Below are 22,277 nucleotides of genomic sequence, written 5' to 3'. Positions count from 1 at the left end.
GAGAAAATAAGATGATATTATGTCATTAAGTTTATTTATAATGGAAATCATCAAGATGGGTTATTATATAAAACAGTCTTTATTCGAGAAAAAAATTACCGATTGTGTTAAGACTGGAAGACGACCTTTCAATGACCTTCTCCTCCCCGCCCCTCCACTTTATGAAGACAGCAAAAGCTACAACAGATCATTTTAAATGCCCTGTTTGGAATTGTAATGGATCGTGTAAGTTCTATAAATTCTGCTTGAAACAGATATTGTCCTCACCATGACCAGCGGTGCCAGCCCGACGTAATCTTTCCGAGTGGTGTAGATCCGCATTGTTCCCACATCCTTAATGTTCCCCGGCAACTCCAGACGCCAAGAGATCATCTGACTCTCAATCTGCTCGGACACGTCTTTTGGAACAAAGTCGATTTGCAAAACTTCCAGAAGACCCCTGTTCAGAGATAAAATAACAAAATGGAATATGTTTAAACAAGTCAGGTGATTTTTTTTGCTGCAAGCTAAAACATAATTAATTCAGTAAGATAAATCATTGATAAGAATTAACACGTAGGTTTGCTTACAATAACCACCACAAGCTGCTCTTCTGACAGGACAATGTGAAGCATTAATAATTATGAATCCAGTGTTTGATTTGCTTTCAGTAGTGGCATAGTCTTAGAGGTATACATGTATGTTTTTCAGGTCAGTGTTTTTCCACAACAATATAAAGACAGTATAACATTAACTGATAATTCAAACCTTTAAATAGCATAATAATAGCTATAATAGTGGTGTAGTGCAGGGTATTTGCAGGTATATGGAGTATATTACCCACTCATTTTCCAGTCTCCATAGGGTATACCCACTTCTAAATCCCCTCTGATTCACACCAATGATTGAATGACAATATCTATGGTATGCTGCATTTTTTTTCCCTAGGTTGCTGAAGGGATGACCCTCCCTCATCCACACTCTGTGTCTAATTGGCTCATACACACTTATTACTAAATATTCAAAAGGAGTCAACAGGATGTCACTGTTTATAACAGAGGCAGATTATCCTCTGCCAGATGGGCCACATATAAAAAGAGAGTATCACCGCTTCTTTAGGCACCACTACACCACCGGCTACACAGTACAAATTAAAGAAAATGAATTAAACCATATTGAATTCTAACTAAAGGGATACATGTTAAGTGCAAGAAAACATGAGCTAGCACTTAGCTTCTGCCAACAACAGATCAAGTCTTATAGCAATCACCACTTTATTTTTCTGTTAGAGTGTTCATTAGGAGGGTTATATTAAGAACCATTGCTGGCACAGTATCTACAGTTACATATTTGTCATGTAAGGAATCGTTTTGTTAAGCCACCATTCAATTTGAAGAAATGTAAAGAACAAAACAAGACAAACATGGTAATTCATTCAGCAACAGAATCTCCATGTTTTCCATCGTGTTGAAAATTAGTTTTTCAAACCTTGGTGAACCGTCGTATTTGCCATTTTTATAAAAACACAGTCTGGAGTCAAGAGAAAACGAAATCACTTCACCACAGTAAGAGCCGAGATTGGTTGTGTCGTGTTTACCGTCTATGAAATTTAAATATATGTATTGAGACAGTGCCTATGAAAAAAACAAAGGAGAAAGAAATTACTCTGCAAAAGAAACTTCGGAGTTTGAAGTCAAAGTGAAGGGAATACACCAGAGGTCTCATTTCCATCAGCAGACGGAGGAATAAGGCGAGAGCGTGGAGGGAAGATTAAGTGTGCTGGCAGAGGCGCGGAGACGAATATTCCGGTCAAAGGATTGTCAGAGAAATGACATGTGATGGTATTTGATGCTGGAAAGAGTGTGTAGGCATGTACCTGCCGGGAGGAACAGATCAAAGGGGAAAGTAGAGCCGCATCTGAATGGACCTGTGGCACTTTGAAGCAGGAGGGAAACTTTGCGCAGAGCAAAACAATGAACCTCTGCACTACATGGTGAGAACTCGCATTTGATTAAAAAAAAGTATATATCCTTGGCAGTGTATATACACACACTCCCACATTCCTATAAAAACCTATAAAAAAATATTCCATCAAAAAGCATCTCGAGGACACATCTTACAGCGGGGGAAGTAATGAAAAGCCTTAAACAAGGTTGTTACAAGTTTACGTTTCGATCTCTATGCCACCGATGTAAACTCTTCTTTGTATCTTCTGTTCCGACGTGTGTGCGTCCACAGGCCTTGGACTGTGTTTGAAAGACGAAATTACAGATATGCTTAAATGAGGAAAACATAATCAAGTTTTTTTTAACAGCCGATGCTCCAGCCTGCAGGCAGTAGAGTCATGATTCACGCGGAGTTAATTCAGGACTTTAATAAGTTCATGACGTACAATCGAATATATTTCCCAGTGTATGAGACTTTAATGAAAAAGTACAGAGGGTCAATGCAACTTCAAAATTCCACATAAAGCTCACTCATTATACTGACTGTGAAGCACTGTCTTATGCATCATTGTTTAGTTTTGTAGTTTTCCCACATTAGTATTTACCTTCCCTGTACATATTGTTTCCACCGGAGTCTTCCATGTCTAATTACCCTGTATGTATTGAGCCAGCAGCGTCAGAAGTCGCATACCATTCAAACCAAATATGACCTCACATTGACTATGTAGTGTGTTTTGAATTCATAGAATGCAATTTTGTGTATGCATGAATCGGTCAGATGTACTCTGGATTGGTCATCATTTTTTATATGATACAAGAGCTCTCTCATCATACTGAGCTGTATTGCAGCTCTTCAGAATATCCAATGAGCTGCTAGCGGTCAAATAACATTCAAATAACTACGTATCTGTATAAGTACCAAACATTTATATTGTTGTTACATTTAATATGCAGCTGGATGCACATGCTAGCCTGGTGTTAGCTTATTTAATCCCTTCTTGTCATGTGTCACAGAGAGGACTTAAGCATCTTGCTAACAGCATTATAACTGTCAGATTTTAAGGCATTATGCAGTATGTACTGTTAGAGCAAGTAGTAAGCAGTGCGTCAGTATGTGGTTTTTTGACACAGCCTCCAGATGATTGATTATAGCATCAAGCTAGCACGCCTGTCAGGCTAGCACATAAACAGCTACGTAGTTATTTGAATATCATTTGACAAAATCTAAAATATATTACAGTACTGTTACTTTAATTTGAACACCACTTCTTGGCCGGCTGGCAAGCTCCGCCATTATGGTCTGAAGAGTCGCAATTCATTGTAGGGCGGTTGACAATGACTTTTGAACTCCTACTTATGATTATGGCTAATCTAGTGTATAACCAGGGCCTTCTCACATACACAAGAGTGCATGCTGTGCATTCATAGAGCACAACATACTCAATGTGAAGTTATACTTGGTGTCAATAGTATGAAAGTAAGTGGTTTCAGACACAGCCTCTGTTCCTTCCACTCTGTGCCAGTTCATCTAGCCATTCCTTTTTTCCTGTTTGGATTTCATTGTGGCTCTGCTTGTGATTTCTCCTGTGTTCTGTACCTGTTAATGTTGGACCTTTGTTGTACCTTTTGTTTGAGATTATTAGTTATGTCTCTTTTTTAACAAATTTATTTCATCTCCTCTTCTATCTTTGTGTATAACCCAAAGGAAAAAATTGAGCACATAAAGTATAAAGTATTGCTAAAACCAAACTAGCAGCTCTGACCATGATGACTCTTAAAAATGAAACATTTTACATTTTATGAAATATGCTTTTTAAAAAGAGATCGCCAACAGCTGGCTAACTTAGCCAAACTATAACTGGAAACAAAAGGACCAATGTAGCACTTTTTACTTTTCATATGTTTATTATTTTAATAGATTTGTGTTATAAAAGTAAGAAATAAAAAGACAACTGATCAAAACAATTCTTAGAATTTATTTTTCCCTGACTAAAATGATACACACTAGAAACACTTTGAGAAGTTTTGTGAGAGCTGGAAAGAGAAACATAGAAGGGGTTAATGCCCCCTATTTCCTGGAAATCTATTAGAGGGGGACTTTAAACCGCTGGACGTATCATCACTTCAAACCACTGTGGTGTGAGTGTGTACGTGTGGATGCTGTATGTTTGTGTGTGTGTTAGCTCAATGCAAGGCACACGACTTGGAATATCTCTCCTTCTTAATCTCCCGCTCTGAACGTGCAAGCGCTTAAGCCCGGATAACGTAGCCATGATTATGGATGATTACGGATAAGTGGGTCGGACGGGCCGAGGCTGGGCGGTGTGTGTGTGTGCGTGTGTGCGTGCATGCGTGTGTGTGTGTGTCTGCGTGGGCGGGAGGTTGCTGGGCAGAGGTGGCTGATGCTGTGTGCCAACACCAGAGGCAGAAACTATTATAAAAAACCTCTGATTTTCAAGTCACTATAGGCAGTGAAAGTGCTCTGAAATTAGGAGTCTTTTTATTTTGACTCAATAGAAGTAGAAGATTTTCAACGTCACATACTTTTGCAATTACGATAAATCACAGCAATTTGGAGAGTAAAACCTGCAACGTTGGAATGGAAATGATTATAGTTATTATTCATATTATGAAAGTAGTATCGTTCAAATTAGTATGGCATAAGTAATGTTTCTTGTGATATCTGGCATAGCAACCATAAATCTCTTGATAATTTGGTTGCTCTCTGTACCTCTCTTTTCTTACTCACCACTTTGGCCAAAAAGTGTTGTGAGATAACTTTTCCTGCTGTACAATCAAAAAAAAAATGATTGACTGCAATGCATTGGAAAGTTGTGTTAAATATATTTGAAGTTATTACATTTCTCATAAACTAAGACTAAGATTAATTATAGAATAAAAGCAGACATTTTCTAAAAACACAGGGATCATACGTACATTTATATTTTTACATGAACAGAGGCTACACTCCATAGCTAAATAAATGTGGAGGGAAAAAGCATAAAAGAATAAAAGAAGCCGGGATTGTAAATAAGATCATTTTAAGACAAGTTCTGCCTGTTTTATCCTTTTTTTTTCTTGAACTAATGAAAACTCGACACAGCAAAAGACATAATACATCATATTTAACTATTTGAAACTGTCTATAGAGGGACAAATTCAAAAAGAGTTGTCGCCTTACAAACGAAAGGTCGAGGGTTCGATCCCCAGCTGAGCAACATGTCCGATGTGTCCTTGGGCAAGACACTTAACCCCGCATTGCTCCCGCTGCTTCAGTGGCTGTGTATGAATGGATTAGTGTTGCACTTACTCTCTGATGTACGTCGCTTTGGATAAAAGCGTCTGCTAAGTGAACTGTAACATTGTATCATTCCTGCAGAATAATTTAACATTCTGTGGCTGTCAAGTCATCATTCTGCATGATTGAAGAACAAAGTTTTAGACATCTAATGATAGGGTGGTCAGTCAGTCCTTGACATTTTTTCTTTTTTCACTCTCTTACTTCTATTGACAACTCTGCTAACAACACATACTTTCACATGGACAAAAAACAAACTGCGTGTGCGCTTAACTGCTTGCGGTCTTTGCATCACTGAGCACAAGGCCACATATGATTACTTTTTCTCCAGAAAAATAGAAACCATTCATTTTCAATTTGTCCCTCCTCTGCAAAGCGAGCGTATCATTGCAGATAGCATTTTATCATGACAACTGATTGCTTTTCCGTATGGTGGCAGAAAGGGATTATTGAAATCTCCCAAAAAGAGAGTCAAAAAGTATGTAGGAGAAAATATGTAGTGCGAAAAGATAACCTTTGCTTTCAATGTAGAAACAAGTAAGTTTGAAAGGAGCAGTTTGAAACACACAAAAGTCTGACAGTGTAGATGAACTGTTCATGCGCTGAGCTGACCTCTTTGCAGTGACAGCAAGCTTCCTCTGGCAGAAAACAGACACAGTGTTTGGAGCTGCTCCTCTGCCAGGCTCCAAGACGATGTCCCACAGCATCGAGTCACTGGGTCGTGCTGCGCTGAACGATAGGCCTGATTTTACTGTTGCCCTGCAGAACATACAGACAGAAATAAACACACATAGTTCAGTCAGTGGAAAGATTGCATTTTTACTCACAGCCAAACGAATACAATTTGGCAGATTTTGGATTATATACATGCTTGTTGAGAGATGTGTTAAGATCAAGACTAAAGAAAGTTTTGTTTGGGCACAAAGTTACTCAACCTTTTTATTTACTACCAACAAAGGCTACATTACATTACACACGTATTCTGCAGTATCTGATGCGCAGCAGACATTAGGCTACAGAGAAATTTACTTTGGTTTTGCGTTGAAAGCATTCTTCGTCTGACTAGAAAGCTCTAAATGGAAAGGGCCCATCATAGCTTCAAGAGCTTTTAGTGATCTCATTTATTAACCAGGCGGCTTGTGGTAAATAACTTCTCCAAAAAGTAGTATTGTAAACAAGGCACTCAGCCTTCCAAGGAACATCTGTCAGATTGTTTCCAGGAGACAGACACCCTCTTTACTCTAAGAAAAGGATTCAACTTTCACATAAAAATTGTAGTCAAATCAGAAGCAGGATATCCATCAAGTCTGGTTCCGCTCATAGTTTCAACCAGATAAAAGAAAGTTTGTCTTTGGGAAAGTTGATGTTCTATAATTAATATTGCATAAATTATGGTCTAGACCATGGCCTGACCGATATGAGATTTTTGGGGCCGATGCCGATATCAATATTAGGAAGAGAAAAATCTGATAACGATTTATCGGCCGATATCTTTCTTAGCTATATCTTAAATATACACTTTTTTTTCCATTATCCCTCAAATGCAGTCATCAAACACTTGTGGAAAAGATATATAATGAAGAACAAGATGGTCACTCAACTGGAAAGTAAATGCTCATGTACTTGCATCACCGCTTGACACTGTGATAATGCTTGTTGTAATCCATATAGGACACCCTGCTGGTGACAGCCAGAAAGAGAAATGCTAGTGTTATACAATGAAACTCAAATGAAATGCTATTTGATGATCGAGTAATATCGGCGCATATCTGAGATAAAATTAGCTGATACCGATAGTCACTTGATATGCATATATCGTCAGATATTATCGGTTAGCCGATTAATCAGTCAAGCTCTAGTCTAGACCTGATATGTATGTACTTTTTAATGAGTAATTTAAGTTGTGATTTGACTCTATTTATGGAAGTCCTTAGCAGAATTTCATTCATTTTATTTTACTCCACTTTCCTATGATAACAAGTCATTTCCAGTTGTTCTCTCTCATCAATTAATCTCATTATCTTGGGATTACAACGCTGGTTTTCCCGCGATAACCAGTTAACTTTTCAAGATATTGATGAAAATAACTGAAAAGAACTGGTTATCATAAAACTAGCAGTGTTATCACGAGATAACAATGTAAATGAGTAGAGAGCTCGCAAATTTTTTTTTTTTTTTTACCTGTAATCATCGGTCAACCAAATAAAATGAAATGTATGGATGCATGTCTGCTATGGGCTCCATAAAATAAGTCAAATTGTTTTTTTTCTGTATCATGGGCATAAGATGTTTGCTATGTCTTTAGACACATGTATTTATATATGCTATGTCATGGCTATGGTGTGGGAGAGGGTAGTAAAGGATTGACTGCATTTGTTTGCAGCAGCATGTTTATCTGTGTACACACAGCATGTTATGTATGTGTTAGTTGTTCATTGTGCGCCTAACATGTTGATTAACTGACAGATTGATGTGTTGCTGGCTGCTGCAGACTGTGAATTGGCAGGGGTATTTATTCCCATTAGCCCTCAGGAGAACTGGGAATCAGTTAATCAGATGTCTGATTCAGACACACACATCACTCTGCCAGGAGGGATGGAAGGCTTATTATAAATAATGTGAATGAACCAGACAGTCCCCAAGGTCCAACAATCGCCAACCCTTTGCAGATGCCCCTTTGCTGAATAACAAAACAAATATTGCCATATGGATGATCAAATGGCAGTTGCATGAGTCAGAGGACAAAAAGGTGATCCAAGGGTCACACAATTCTCAAAAACTACTAAATAATTAACTCATGAACACAACTTCCAAGCTGTGGTGGGAACATTGGTTTTTCCAAAGTTGGTTAATGTCATCATGGCAGGAATTAAACAACATCTAATTAAACGATTAAACGACAAATGGCCAAGTGGGAATTTCACTCATGCTAACTCATGTAGCTTAGTTAGTTTCTTTAGTTTTAACAGCAGCTTTGCCAAAATTAATTTGAAAGAGCTCAACCTCTGTAAAGGTTCGACACTGGGTTTACATTGGATGTCCTAGTATTGTTGGGCAAGACAATGAACTGGCATTGTATCTGCTGTTAACTTCAGTGATTAATGTTATCACGTCACCTCTGCCATCAACATTCACATATACTGATACTCTGAAGGACATTTACACTTTCATTTAAATTATTCTGTTTCTGCCGTTGGCATTTCAGATTAATAAACTGTGTCTGTTTTCTGTTATCCAGCGGACCCTAGCCAATTCACTTTACAGTTTGATAGTGTTAGATTTAATCCATCTACCATTTACCCACTTACCTTCAAATATTCCAGGACTATTAATACGCACAAAACACCCTCATAATCTGTTCAGACTAATAAAAGGACCCATTTGCAGCATGCACATTACGTTCTAATTCACACCCTTACAAATACGGACTTGTAACCACTAGACTAATCAATAACCAATGAGACAGGGTCAAGGTCAGAAAGGTTTGGAGGACAAAACACAGCATTCAAGCATTTACCGCACACACAATCACACACATAGTTGGTATATGAGTCAGCTCACAGTTCAATAAATGTCTGATTAAGACATATTTGTGCAAGGATCATTTTCTGGATCAAACCTTAGGGCCAAAGGCAAAAGAAAAAATCATTTTAAATTACCATTTAAATAAATAAATGAAACATTATGAATACAACCAGGGGTTGATTGCATACATGAAGCAGGCAGATTGAGAAAACTAATCAAAAAAAACAAACTCATTTTGGAAATCAGTTGTTGTTTACATCTTAATTTCTTTGATTTTAAGAGGAGATGATTAGTTGTTTTGATCTGATCCCAGTGGGGAGCAAACTAACAGATTATGTTTCAATTAAAGACCATAGATTTGTATTTAGATGTCCTTAAAGTTTTACTTTATAACGCGACATCCATTAACCCAGCTTCTTGCTGCTTGTCCAGCTGAGCATCTCATTGACAGCAGGAGCTGAAGACCATCCCTCCCAGGGGTACAAAACCACTTCCACAGGCGGAGCAGAAACTTAATACAAGGATCTTCCTGGATCACTGAGTTTCTCGCTCACAGGCAGACACCAGCCTCCCCACAGAGACACCTCATCTCAGCCACTTCTACCCTCGCTCTTTGTCTTTGTCACTCACTACCAACAGTTCATGACCACAGGTGGGGGCCGGAATGGATATCGATCTGAAAGCTGAACAACTCTCAACTGCCAGTTTACAAAAGTCAGTCAATCTCTTTGTTTTAGAAGATGGGAAAGTTGGAGAGCTGCCAACTCTGTTTGACTCTTTTTTTGTTGGCCTGTTGATTTGCTAAGCCATTCATGCGGAAGAAAAACAGGGTCAGACTCTGTGGATGTGTTGTCTGTGGACATGGCTATTTGGGTTCTAAACTTTATCTAAATATTTCTTTGACATTCAACACGGTATTTCTGTTACTTTTCCTGTCCTTTTTGTTGCCTAATTTCATAAAATACATGTATCACTCCTAAATGACACTTGATCCGTTTGGGTTTTTGTTCTTTCATTTCATTAAGAAGAAAATTTCAACCACAAATGTTGGGTTTGTATAGTGCCTGTGAGTTTAACAGGTGGGTATGATGTTCCTGTTAACCACAACCACCAACATATAGATGTACGTACTTAATCCTGGCAGTCCGCCCAGATCATCCTTACCCTAAAGGGTTAACCTCTTTCTTCATTTTCAATCAGGGCCTCAGATTATCTAGGCTAACCCTGCTGGCGTGGTCTCAATCTTGGGCCAAAGAGTGAAGTGGAGCAAGGATTTCTCCCAGGAGGAATCAATCACTTTGCCAAGCTCCTCAGAGCTAGCCTTCACTTGGACTTAACCCCTGGACTCAGTCCGCACTTCTTGTCCAATCTCATTCTGGCATTCCGGCAGTGTAGGTCAGACTTACACGGAGACAAATCACTGCACTGACTGGAAGAAAATGGGAAGTAAAGTCAGTGTCTCAGAGTTTGGGGAATTTAAGGTGGAGATCTTGCAAATCCTTCCAAATCTTCAAAACAACAAGCAAGGTGAAAGGGGTCAGCATCTCTCGACCAAAATGTAATCACACTAACAATGCTAGCAGAGCTGCATTTAGGTCACTAGGTTTGTTTGTTTGTCTGCATGCATGTGTCTGTGGATGTATTTGAAAGGGCACTGACACACAGCCACAGGTTAAGTACTGCATGTGCCCTACGGATTACAACTTTCTCTCTATTCGTCTGCATCCCGCGGAAGATTACTGCCCGCAGTCGTATGTTGTTTGCAGCATGATATCACTAAATCATGGGATTAGAGAGAAATGTGTCTTGCATTTGAAACAAAACCATTAAGCTGCGTAAGGACTGGAAATTTCCACCTTACTGAGGTAGCTTAGCACTTTGATGTTCTAAAGTATTCTGATGAACACAATTTAATTTCACCCAGTGATGTGCATCAAACAGGCAGCTAGTGGAAACTGTGAAACAGATTGAAATGCGTGTTTTGATGTGGCAGAGCTGCTTTTATATTGAGTTCACTTCTCCCCAACAGAGTCAGGAGGATTTTAGTTATTTGTTTTCCTGCTCCATTAAATAGATGCATTATTTATGAAGTCAAATACCCAGAGAACCTCGTTGAAATGTTCGTGGGATGTTGAGATATGAAAACCGGTGAATCATTTGCCAATTATTTCCCTGTTTATGGAAGAGTGCTCTCCATAACTCCCCCACAACTGGAGAAGTTGAAGTAGACAGGATATAACGCGTCAGAAATTTATGAGGCCAGTGAAACTGGCAGACAACACAAGTCATGTCGGCGCTCAAGCATTTACTAAATGGCCTTCATGGCAAGCCCCATCAGTATTTAAATGCCTTAAGTAACCATTTAAATGCATGGAGCTTATCCTTCATAAAGATGCTCAAATATACCATGCATCACTCTGGTGCTACTTGGTTTCAGTCTTCATTCTTGCCTCACTTGTTTCAGAAACAATTAAATTTTATGTGACTCCATCTTAACTCCTGTCATCTATAAACTCAACCACATGGTAAATGGAAAATGGTCTTGGACTTGTAAAGCACTTTTCTATTCTTTTAACTATTCAAAGCTCTTTGACACTACATGTCCCATCCCCCCCCCCCCCCCCCCCCCCCCCCCCCCCCCCCCCCACATCCACACACTGATGACAGAGGCTGCTGTACGTAAACTGCCCAGCTGACCATCATTACTATTCCATTCACATGCATTCACATGCTGGTGTCGACGCTGCTGGGAGCAATTTGGGGTTCAGTGTATTGCCCAATTGAACACATAGAAATGTGACTTCAGGAGCTGGGGATCAAAACCCTGACCTTCCCGTTGGGAGACGACCCACTCTGCCACTGAGCCACAGCCACCCCACTTAACTAAATAGTTATATTATTACGGGGTTTATTTTTTTTGCTGAACCCTCTTGGTATATTTAACTATGGGGAATTCAGTAAATATTTGCTTTATATAGTGTGTGGTATGGCTACATTGCTAACATATGTGTTTTATATTCCAACTAAACAGTTATCCTAATCAGGATATTTCAAGATACGGTACAACTGGATTGCAAATCAAGTAATTTTAGGCATGTTCATGTTTTGACCTGGAAAAACAAGTGGAACTGTACCATGGAAGCCTTGATTAGCCACCAATGTTTAAGCCAAAACAATCAAATGACTTCGTCTAACATACTCATATGTTATTTTACAGGAACATATCTGTATTTGAAAGTTCCCTACGGGAGGGAATAGTTCAGCGTTTTGGGCCAGATGGATAAAACATTCAAACCATTTTATGACTGTTTCTTGAAATGAAGCAAGAGCCAGCAGTGCGTTATCTTACCTTACAAAAAAAATGAAAGTACCCAAACATATAACCTGACTGTCATTAGGCAAAAAATCTGTCTATCAGAACCTTTAACGCTCCCAATTTAGAATATTTTATCTTATTTGTTAAATCTGTTAAAAATAGAATCATGTGTAATGTGATTTTACAGGGAATTTTGTGATTGGCTATTTCTTGGTCTTAAATCTTCTATAACATGTATTGCACTATAACCAAGTATTACAAACACAACAAACTAGAGGGTGTACTTTTATCTGTTCCAAGTCAAGCCAATACTGGGCTCTTTGTAAAAGCAACTTCATTGTCACTGGAGGCTCAAAAGGATTTTATTTAGTCACTGCCAAAGCTCAAGAAATAGCGCATTATGTAACCTCTTTTTAAACTTCAACTGCTTATTGAACTCGGCAAGACGAGAGCTTTTCCAGAAATATGAAACAATCATTTATAGAAAAGCCCTAAAAGGAAAAATTAAGACCACTCACCTGAGACTGAAACTTTCCAATGCAGATGTGCTTGCCAGGAAGACATAGAAGGTTGCAACGTCTGTCGTTTTCAGGGGCTTGGAAGAGGTCTGAATCACCACAGCGCCTCCAAGCCTCAATCTAAGAAAGGTGGGGTTCCCTGGTGGAGTTCTGAGCAGATTGACACTTCCTATCCGCCTCATAGGTGTCCCTGATCCCCCAGAATCTCTTCCTCTTCCTACTCCCACACGTTGCAGACTATCCTGCGGGGTACATTGACCTGTCTGATCCCTCCGACTCTGGAAGTAAACCTCCACAAGGTTCCCCTGGAGCCCCTTATTTCCTTCATTTCTTCCTGCTTCCCTGCTCGAACTGCTTGATCGGCTGGCTGAGCTGAACCAGGTAGGCTCTGGCTTAAGCTGTGCCATACAGAATCCACCTGGAAGCACCAGGCATGCGCCACGAACTTCCCTTGTGTCCCAGAAGGCATAAGCTGTGACACAGTAAGCTCCATCCTTTGCCTTGGCTCCAACACTTTTACTCCCAATATCTTCTCCAGATCCTGTCTTTTCTTGCCCAGAAGTGGTGTTACTAACTGTGGGCATGTGGAAGAGAATCTTGACAACAGGGGATGAAGAACGAACCTGACGGACCAATATAACTGGCAGAATCCTGCGCCCATTTAGGAGCTGGTCAGAAGGAATTGGGGCGTCTACAGTAAGGGGGCCAAATGAGGCGTTGACTGTTGGCTGTAGGAGCCCAGCACCTGGACTAGTAATGAGAAAAGTCTGGGTCCGAGCCTTCATGCTGGAGTTCCCTGATGTTTCTGGACCGTCCTGCCTGAGAAACACATGGTCTACATTGAGGACCTGAAAGTTGACAGCAGGAAAAACTGGAGATAGGCTGAAAGACGGCCTAGAGTCTTTAGGAATCTTCTGGCATTCACCAACTGGAAGGGTAGAGAGATTATTATTTTAAATCTATCATCACTTCTAAAATTCACCATTTCAGGATACAAACATGCTCTTAAGATGAACCTTTACAAAATCCTTGTCATTTTATATGACAACATTTTTGATGGTAGGAAGATGAAGGGTTGACTACGGGATCACAGCTGGAGAAACAAAACTAAAGATTTTTGTAGATCCTTGATGGATCTAGACATTTTTGAGGGCAGTTTGGTCATGTGAAGGAACTCAGGGTGGTACAAAGGGTAACAGCATGGCTTGTTGATACACAAATAAGCAAATTTTCCCCACGTTATTCCTGCACCGGTAAGGGGGGCAGGGAAATACACATGGTTTCAATAGAAATGTAAGACAAACAAGAGGCAGGAGAGTTTTTCAACATAAATAAGTCAGAACAGTTCAAGGGTAGGCCTTTGAGTGTTTTCGATAATCAAGACTCAGGTTATGGCTTGATATGCACTTCATTAGACTTAATGTATGTGGAAAAAATATGCACAAGTTATAAATCAAACATGTAGATCAATGTTTTTATGAACCGTCTTATGAATGTCACTTCATTTGACCCTTCGCAAAACACTAAAAACTGACAACCTCATACTCAACCAAAGTTATGGACCTCGAGGTATATACGTTCCACATGTCTACTATTATATTCAGGCTTGTGGAAAAAGACAATGACACTTCTTCTAATGAATACAATGTAATGCCAGCACATGGGAGCAGTAATGGTATCACTCAGTCATGATTAAATGTCAGCCATTGCCAAATGGCTCTATTAAGTAAATGAATTACATTACATTACATTCTGTATTGTAATTTTCATCGTAAGCATTAAATCACTGATGTGTTAGGCATTTTTCTCTTATGTGGCACTCTCGGGTTTCCATTTTTCTACTTTCACATATCTATTTATATGGGTGTCTAGGCAACAAAGAGAATGGGAAATGTCGGAGTGGTTAAAAAAAAAAAAGGCTCTCTCATAACTTCTGAGAAGACTGTTTGTCCCCACAGGATGCCGTATGTGACAGTTCCCACTCCCCCCTGCCAAAAGACACTTGATAATTTGCCATCCCCCATGTTGGAGTGCTCCAGACTAATGTGTGAATGTGATTTTCCCTACCTCAAGAAAATAGCTAATCTAAAGGCAAACATAAGGAAAATCTCCTCCTCCAGAATCTCCTTTCCCCCCCAAAGATATTTGAAGTGATATATAATTCTCTCCTGATTTCCAAGTCATATATCTTGAATACATCTATATGTAAATCAATGCTCTTTCTCAAGGCAAGGGAAATCTGTGAAAAATACAGATGTCAGAGTTGATATTAAAAATGTAGTATTCAGAAAAGCACACCGGAAAGTGTCTCGTATATTTCAGAGATGAAACTGATGCCGTAGGGAGTTCATATTATGACAATAATAGAATAAGCTGCTACACCTCACTTTTGAATGATATGGGAAAATCTGTGTTTTTCATAAGATTGTTCAGTGTTACTATCACGGTGGGATCAAAAATAAAACAAATATTGTAGTTTGCATATTTGCTGTATAACCATATGTCTGTCTGCTGTTTGTCATGTTTCTGTTCAACCTTGCCTGTAAAACATCACCTCTTTATAATCATAGCCAACCACATTTCTCTCTCTGTTCTCTTGCCCGGCCATCCCTTGATAGCCTGCAGCTGGCATCGAATTGACACCCATTGATCTCAGGATAGTTAACAGCGAGCTAGGGTTTCTTCTGATTGGCCGAATGGTGTGAATGCATGAATGCATGGCACACATCTCCGGGGGTCGATCTGATACGTCAGCTGTTCACATGCGAGTGTGAAGGCATGGTTGTCTGTGTAAATAAACAGGGAATATTTAACTATTTCTGTGAGCAGTGAATCTTTCTACCTGAGTTTAGTGGACAGGCCCAAACTATATTACATCAACAACAGGTTGAAAATATTGCCTGTGGGCTCCATTACAGCCAGTTGTTCCATATTATGATGTTTTTTTTTACATTGCAATGATGAAAAGATAAGTAGTTATAATTGATGATAATTTAAATTGACTCTGCTAGGCAACATAGGGAGGGACATGATGTACACACAATGGATCTAAGCTTAACATTGGCTAAACCCACTTGGATTTTAACTCTTCAGACTGAATTTAAGCAGAAGTCCAAATAACACTTGGAAGATAAGTGAATCTGGCACTGAAAACATGGTTGAGTGCACCTGGTCTATGCCACGAACAGGCAGATTTGTCTAAATGAAAGTTCTAATTATTATTAAAAAAAACTATGAGTAAGATAACTTTTACACTGGAAATAAATGTTTACTTACGTCGCTGGTATCATGCTGTGGGAAGTGGTGTTTGGACATTTTGGACTGGTATAGTGGTACTTAAGGATCTTGTTTACTTAAATAAACGGACACTTCATGGTTTTAATGTCATGTCTGCTAATATGACACTTGTTTGTCAGGTATAGGACATAGGCCAAAGTAAAGTAATTTGAGTTTGGGAACAATCCACATGTAAAAATGTCTACTTTAACATGACAACTGGCTTCTAGCCAGTAAAACATCGTTCCAAAATCTAGGAGGTTCAAATACAGCAGGATGAACAGAAAGAATAAGTTTAAAGTGTTGACTGAATTCTTATTGAAGAAAATATTTGAGCAGATAAGTTTTGCTCGTGGTTCTACTTCATCAATGATGAGAGAGATTTCTGAAGACTTTTGGTTTCATCTTATGACGACACTTGTTGACTGTTTTACAGCGCCTGTTCTTAGACCCTCTGGTACTGTGTTGAGGCTGTGTTGTTAAAAAAAAATCGTAACTAGCTTCTGGCCCCTGCTCTGAGCCTGACATTGGTCCACGGATGACGCACACTGTTGCACATCAGTGAGCATATTATTTATTGTTCGTGGACTATTTGCTTAGTGGCTGGATTTGCTGATATATCTGGACTCCAGACATTAAAACAAAACTGAACTATTTGAAATATTTAACAGCTATAAAATGAGTTGATCCTGACTGGCGCTGACTGGTTTCGCTGACACATCAAGCAGCACATCTGTGACTGCACTGACAGATAAGGCTGCCATGCATAAGCTCGGATGACAGAGGAGATATCAGAGGCTGAACTCTATTACTTAGACATGCATTAAGAGAACAGCTGCACAGCTGAGCCCTGCACAAGCAGAGACACAGCGGTCGCTCATATAAGTTCTATGAAAAATGCATACAGTTATCATGTGCAGATTTAAACCAGAGCAATCTCAGAAAGTAGTCTTTGGCATGATATCGGTATCACAGAAAGGACAGACAGCTTACTGTGACTTCATCGCTCCCGATGCAGGTTATCTTTAAACAAGCAGAGAAACAGCTGTGCAGCCTGAGCTGCAGGCCTCTTTAATCCCACAGATGAGGCTTACTGATGCACACAGGAGAGCATGCTGTCACTTTCATTCCAACTGAGGGACAATGAAATGGACGAAGAGTAGAAAACCATAAAACCTTAAAAATATGAAAACACAAACCTACATTTTTTTACGCAGCCTGTTGCCTGAACACAGAGATATTCTACATTTTTAAGGACTGCTACATTCTTCAAAAGGATAAACAAAACAATTGCACATTCTGTCATTTAAAAAGATGAAGGTGTTGGGTTTTTTTTCTATATTTATATGGCTTCTCAAAGACTCCCATCTAATGTGCACAAAATCGGCATATATTTTTAATAGGCCTTCTTCAAGTTTTAGCTTCTGAAGGACTAAAGGAAAAAGCTGTTTTGTTCATGAGAAGAAGCAATAGTCAGAGGGCTCATCTTTTATAGGCTTCCCATCTTGTGTAGAACAGTGTTTACATCTCTAAAGCATATTAGGGCGTTTAAAAGCTGCACATTTCATCTTGTAAACACAGCTGAAGCCTTCGAGCCACTTCCAACCCAGTTACTTTCATGTGACTTATTGAGTCCGCTCCAACACACGCGGAACAATAAATAGATGCAAGAAGAAAGGGTTTTCTGCTCATTAAAATCACATGTCTCACCTTTAACAGCTGTCAGGACAGCCGCTGCGACCACTTGGAACAATGAACGGTGAGGAAAGTGGAGCATCATTTCAGCGAAGTTGCAGCTTCTGGCCACTCAAGAAGTGTCCGCAAGCCGGTTGAAAGGAGGGAAGAAAGCGCTGGAAACTTATCGCTCCATCCTCTGATGTCCGGAAAAGTTACTTTCTCTGACTCAACAAGATCAAGTGCAATTTTTTTCAAAAGTAGTGCATTCCTTGGATGTCCGCCTCAATGCATGTGGCACCGTTTTTTTTTTTTAAAAGCGCTTGCTCGCCTTGTAGATGAGAGGGGATGTTTTCCTCCGGTGGCACGGCTCTATAGCTGGGGCATGAGTTCGGCTCTTCCCATGATGGAAATCAGTAAACATGTGCCGTCTGTCAGATTAGAGAGACCCACGTGGGTAATCGCCGGTAGGGGAATAGCTGCGGGGAAATTAAATGCACACTGGGTCAGGGGGATCAGCGGCTTCTCCACGAGACGTTTTATTGTTGAATTAACAAATTAAGAATATGATTCTGGGCTAAAGGCGAAGTAACCTGCAGGAACGAATCATGATGATGATTCGATTAAACATGCTGTAAATAAGAACAATAAACAAAATAATCCTCAAAAAGCCCCACTTCTTATATCTTTACTTTTCCGTGTGAGAGTTTTTAAAAGTTCCTCCCAAGAATGTCGCAGATGTTCATTTAAAATTCAGAGGGCCTTTGTATTAATCTCAAAATTACTTAAGCCAGTTTTTTTTTTGTTTTTTTTTTCCGGGGTGAGAGAAAGTTTAGACTAGTTCTTGCCAGCTGTCAGCTGCATACTCTCAGTCCACAGCATCACATGGGATGACATGTAGGATGGAGCAGATGGAGGAAGGCCCTTTATCCAAAGCCTCGTGGTGTTGTAGCACACTTTACATTTGGTGCAAAGAATAAGCAAACTCTTGTACAAACTTTGCTTTGGTCTTGTTTGAGTCCTGCTAAAAGACAAAAAAAAGTAGTTTGACTATAGAGCTTTAGTGCTCTGAGTAAAATAAAGGAGACTAGAAATATATATATTTCTTTCTGTGCTGCAGCAGGCCTCCAGGCCACATTTAACTTCTTAACACCAGGGTAATTATATTTTTTTCTTTTACTTATGTGTGCCACTTTATCTGCCGTGACCTAAAATTCAATAGACTTGTTTCAATGAGGTACACAGAGCAACCGTGTGAGCACAAAGCCTCATCTGAAACAGCTCTGTGTCTTTTATTGTAGCCAGGATGGTGATCATTTGGAGCGGTTTTGTGACTTAGAGCAGCAGAAGGTGATCGGACTTTAAGCGTCCATTCGCGGAAAGTGGCTCTACGCCAGTGTGTCTGGTTCTGCTCAGGGTTTTCTGCCTGTTAAAAGGAAGCTTGTTGGATTTCTGCTGCTTATCTTTTTTTATCGAATGGGGCCTGAGATAAGTTTTTGTTTGATCTGGTCTGGTGCTCAATAACTTAACACTGATTGATTTTTTTTTGAGTGATTGATAGGCACTCTTCATCCTCTATGATTCTGCATCAAGACGTAAGGCCAAGTGCTGAGATCAGATTTATGTGTAAAAAAAAAAAAAAAAAAGTAGTTGGTTTAATGAATTTGGTGGGAGAAGGTCTTTCTTCTCCACTCTTCATCTCCTCCCTAAACCTGTTCTCTGAAACTAATGGGCACAGTCAGTCTTCGAACTGAACTTGCTGCCTCAGTGGAGGTTTTATTGCAGGGTGGCACCACTGCCAAGGTGACGGCATTAAGCATGAAGGCATCATTTGCAAATAAAAAAAAAATTCTCCTGACAGCAGGGGCTGATTAGAATAAATATGTGCCTTCGGGAGACATTTAAGGATCTCCAAATGCCAATAAAACTTATGAAGAACTAATTGAGTCCCCTGGCTTACCTCAGGAGATGAACTTACTGTACACGATGCTGCAGTGTTCACAGTGCAGGGTTAAATAAGGCTCTGCATGGCATGTTGAAGCTGCTGAGCTTTGATTTAAGCATTTCATCTGTGGTTTTGGCTTCATGTGATTATTAATGCACACAGTGGCAGAGTCCAGAGAGACTATCGAGTCTGGGAACGTCTCCAGTTTTCAGTTGTTGTTCCAGACATGCAACGTACTGCTTGAGCTATTAGAGATGACAGAGAGGTCGTCCCATGCTCCATGTGGGACTCCAGTGCCGGATATTAAGCTTCTGCCAGGTGGCTCAAGGTTTATGGAGGTTATTGGATGTGGGGCAACATCGGTCAAGACCTAAATCCCCGTGGATGTGTTCATTTTGTGAAACAGGAAGCTGTTGCCTAATTTAGGTTGAATCCGACAAATAGCAGGAGTGACTTCTGGTCAGAGCTTTGGGTAATTAGGGAAATAGACAGTTGGCCCTTTTTATTATCTTTTTGTCACGATGTTGTGAATCATTAGATGTCGGTCAGTTGGTCAGTTTGTCCTCTGCTTTCGGCAGACTGAAAAATGTCTACAACTCTTAATTGGATGGCCATAACATCTGGCTCAAATGTTCTTTTCAGGATGTATTTAATTAACCTCTGTGAGTCCTTCACTTCTCATCACACCCTCTCATCATTTCAAAGTTTCAATTTGTCTGAAAGGTTGCTTTTTGAATACCTCCATATTCCTTTATGATACATTACATTACTGTAATGTTTTAGTGTCCTTATTTTTTGTTGTTTCTAGATTGTGTAAAATCTGCATGTTAGTAATGTTTTGGTGAGTATGTCCGCATGCTGCTGTCTAGATAAAATCCCATCTACGCTCAAGTGCAGCAGGGTGCTGGCATAGCTGTAGATTCTTAGTCTTTTTTTTTTAGTCCCAGTCTTTGATTGGCTCTTTGTTTTAGGTTTTACACGATGCATCAAGATGATACACTTGCATTGATTTACCTCATATATTGATGATTGTCCTATCAAAACTTGGAAATGGAGAATAGAATCGGTGCACAACTTTAAGAAATGGGCCACCTGCTCTACTAACAGAGCTCAACCTGTTATCTTCCTTTTTATAAAACCGAACACGATCAGTTTTCCATCAGATATCGTGGGGGACAAATATGGAATTCCCAAAAGACACGTTGTTAATGACTCTTCGTCTACAGAGATTTTTTTAAAGGAAACTGTCTTCACATTTAATCCATGAGGTCAAACTTTTGCATATATAAAATATATTTCTTTTCTTTTTTCTTTTATTTCCATCAACTCACTCATTTCACTCGCTTGTTTCATTTAGCTGATAGAGGGTTAACATTCTCAGTCTTTCTATTGTATGTATGTGTCTAAGTGTGTGTGTATGAATACGTGTATAGGTTACTGTATATGTGTTTATATTTTGTTCTGAAATTGTGTAATTCGATTTGTTTAGTTGATTTATTTGTCTCTTAAGAGGTGAGGTCCCTTGTATAAGCCTGTTGGCTTCTTGACCTTTCCTGACACACCTTTTATGTTTTTGTTAATCCTATTTTGATGTATTCTTATATGTGTGCTAATAAATAAATACAAATAAATAAATAATAACCTGCAGCCACTTAAACAGTGTTTTTTTTAACTGTGTATCTCTCTTTTGTCTTTTTCATGCATCAAAACATGAAGACACAGATGATTCAAACTGTGAGTTGAAATGAGAATAATGAATAATCCAAAAAAAAAAAACAATTACAATCCTAATGTGCTCTATAGGGAGATGACTTCAATATTAGAAAGTAGAATTAAAGAAACAAAAAAAGGAAAACTGAATCAAGGGGTGTGGCCTGGTGGTGCAGTTGTTGGCACTGTCGCCCACAGCAAGAACGTTTTTCATCTTTCGGCCGACCGGGGCTTTTTACTGTGCAGCGTGTCTGTGTGGGTTCTCTATGGGTGACATCCATGTTTACTTAATTGGTACCCTGCCTCTCGTCAAATTAGGATTGGCTCCAACATATGACCCTTGGGTCACGGGATAAGCAGTGATGATAATGGATGGATGAATCAGGGGTCACATATTACATAATGGTATTATATATGAACAAATCTGGACAGATACAGAAGTTCACCTGAAAAACGTCTGACCCCGGGTCACCATATGATTAATGGATCTATTAACCTTTCCTGACAGTAATCCAGCTCAGTGATGGATACTGAACTACAGCTATGCCCAATCTTAATAATCCTATTGACTTCATTTCAATCAATCCATCAGACAAGGATTAGATCCACTCAGCACAGGTTCATCCTCTTGACACTGAATTCTACTGGCAGAGGATCACATGGATAGAATAATATTGAAAAGGTGATTCAGGAATACTGAAGGTAACTGGAGCCTTAAGCATTTATAAAGTCCTCTGAGAGAAAATCATTGCAAACTGCTTCTGAATCCTCCTCTGTGAGCTCAGGGGAGTGCTCTTGTCCAGTCTGTGGACATAAAGCTGCCGTTATACTGGTGTAATAACACTTAGCGCTACACCCTGCCAGGAGGCAGCCAGCCAGGCAGCCAGTCTATTCAACGCTTGTGTTTTCTGCTGCTCTGAGGGCTCCTGCAGCCAGCTTGTGCCCTGTGGACATCTCTCCCCCCCCCCCCCCCCCGGTGGAAGCGGTGTGAGCTGAAGATGAATCACCTCAGAGAGGCCTGTGCCCTGCCTGCTTCCTTTTTGGCTGACGTCAGGAAACATTCTCCCACTGATGACAAATGAATGCTCTT

The 22,277-nt window shown here is 39.7% G+C and overlaps 1 protein-coding gene across 1 annotated transcript in view; it reads right to left on the bottom strand.

The window, feature by feature from the left end:
- si:dkey-1d7.3 (transmembrane protein 132C) overlaps positions 1 to 17,962 on the bottom strand; it is a 36,146-nt gene extending 18,184 nt beyond the window's left edge. Inside the window, exons 1-4 of the mRNA XM_061061621.1 lie at positions 17,569 to 17,962; positions 12,583 to 13,510; positions 5,836 to 5,982; positions 268 to 439 (exon numbers count right to left, since the gene is read on the bottom strand). Of these exons, the coding sequence (XP_060917604.1) occupies positions 268 to 439; positions 5,836 to 5,982; positions 12,583 to 13,510; positions 17,569 to 17,638 (1,317 nt within the window). The 5' untranslated portion in view covers positions 17,639 to 17,962. The remainder of the gene's footprint in view (positions 1 to 267; positions 440 to 5,835; positions 5,983 to 12,582; positions 13,511 to 17,568) is intronic.
- Positions 17,963 to 22,277: the final 4,315 nt, after the last annotated feature.

Source organism: Labrus mixtus, chromosome 17 (genome assembly GCF_963584025.1).
Source record: "Labrus mixtus chromosome 17, fLabMix1.1, whole genome shotgun sequence".
Taxonomy (NCBI): Eukaryota; Metazoa; Chordata; class Actinopteri; order Labriformes; family Labridae; genus Labrus; species Labrus mixtus.
The sequence above is the reverse complement of the archived record's forward strand: the minus strand, read 5'-3'. Positions and strand labels throughout refer to the sequence as shown.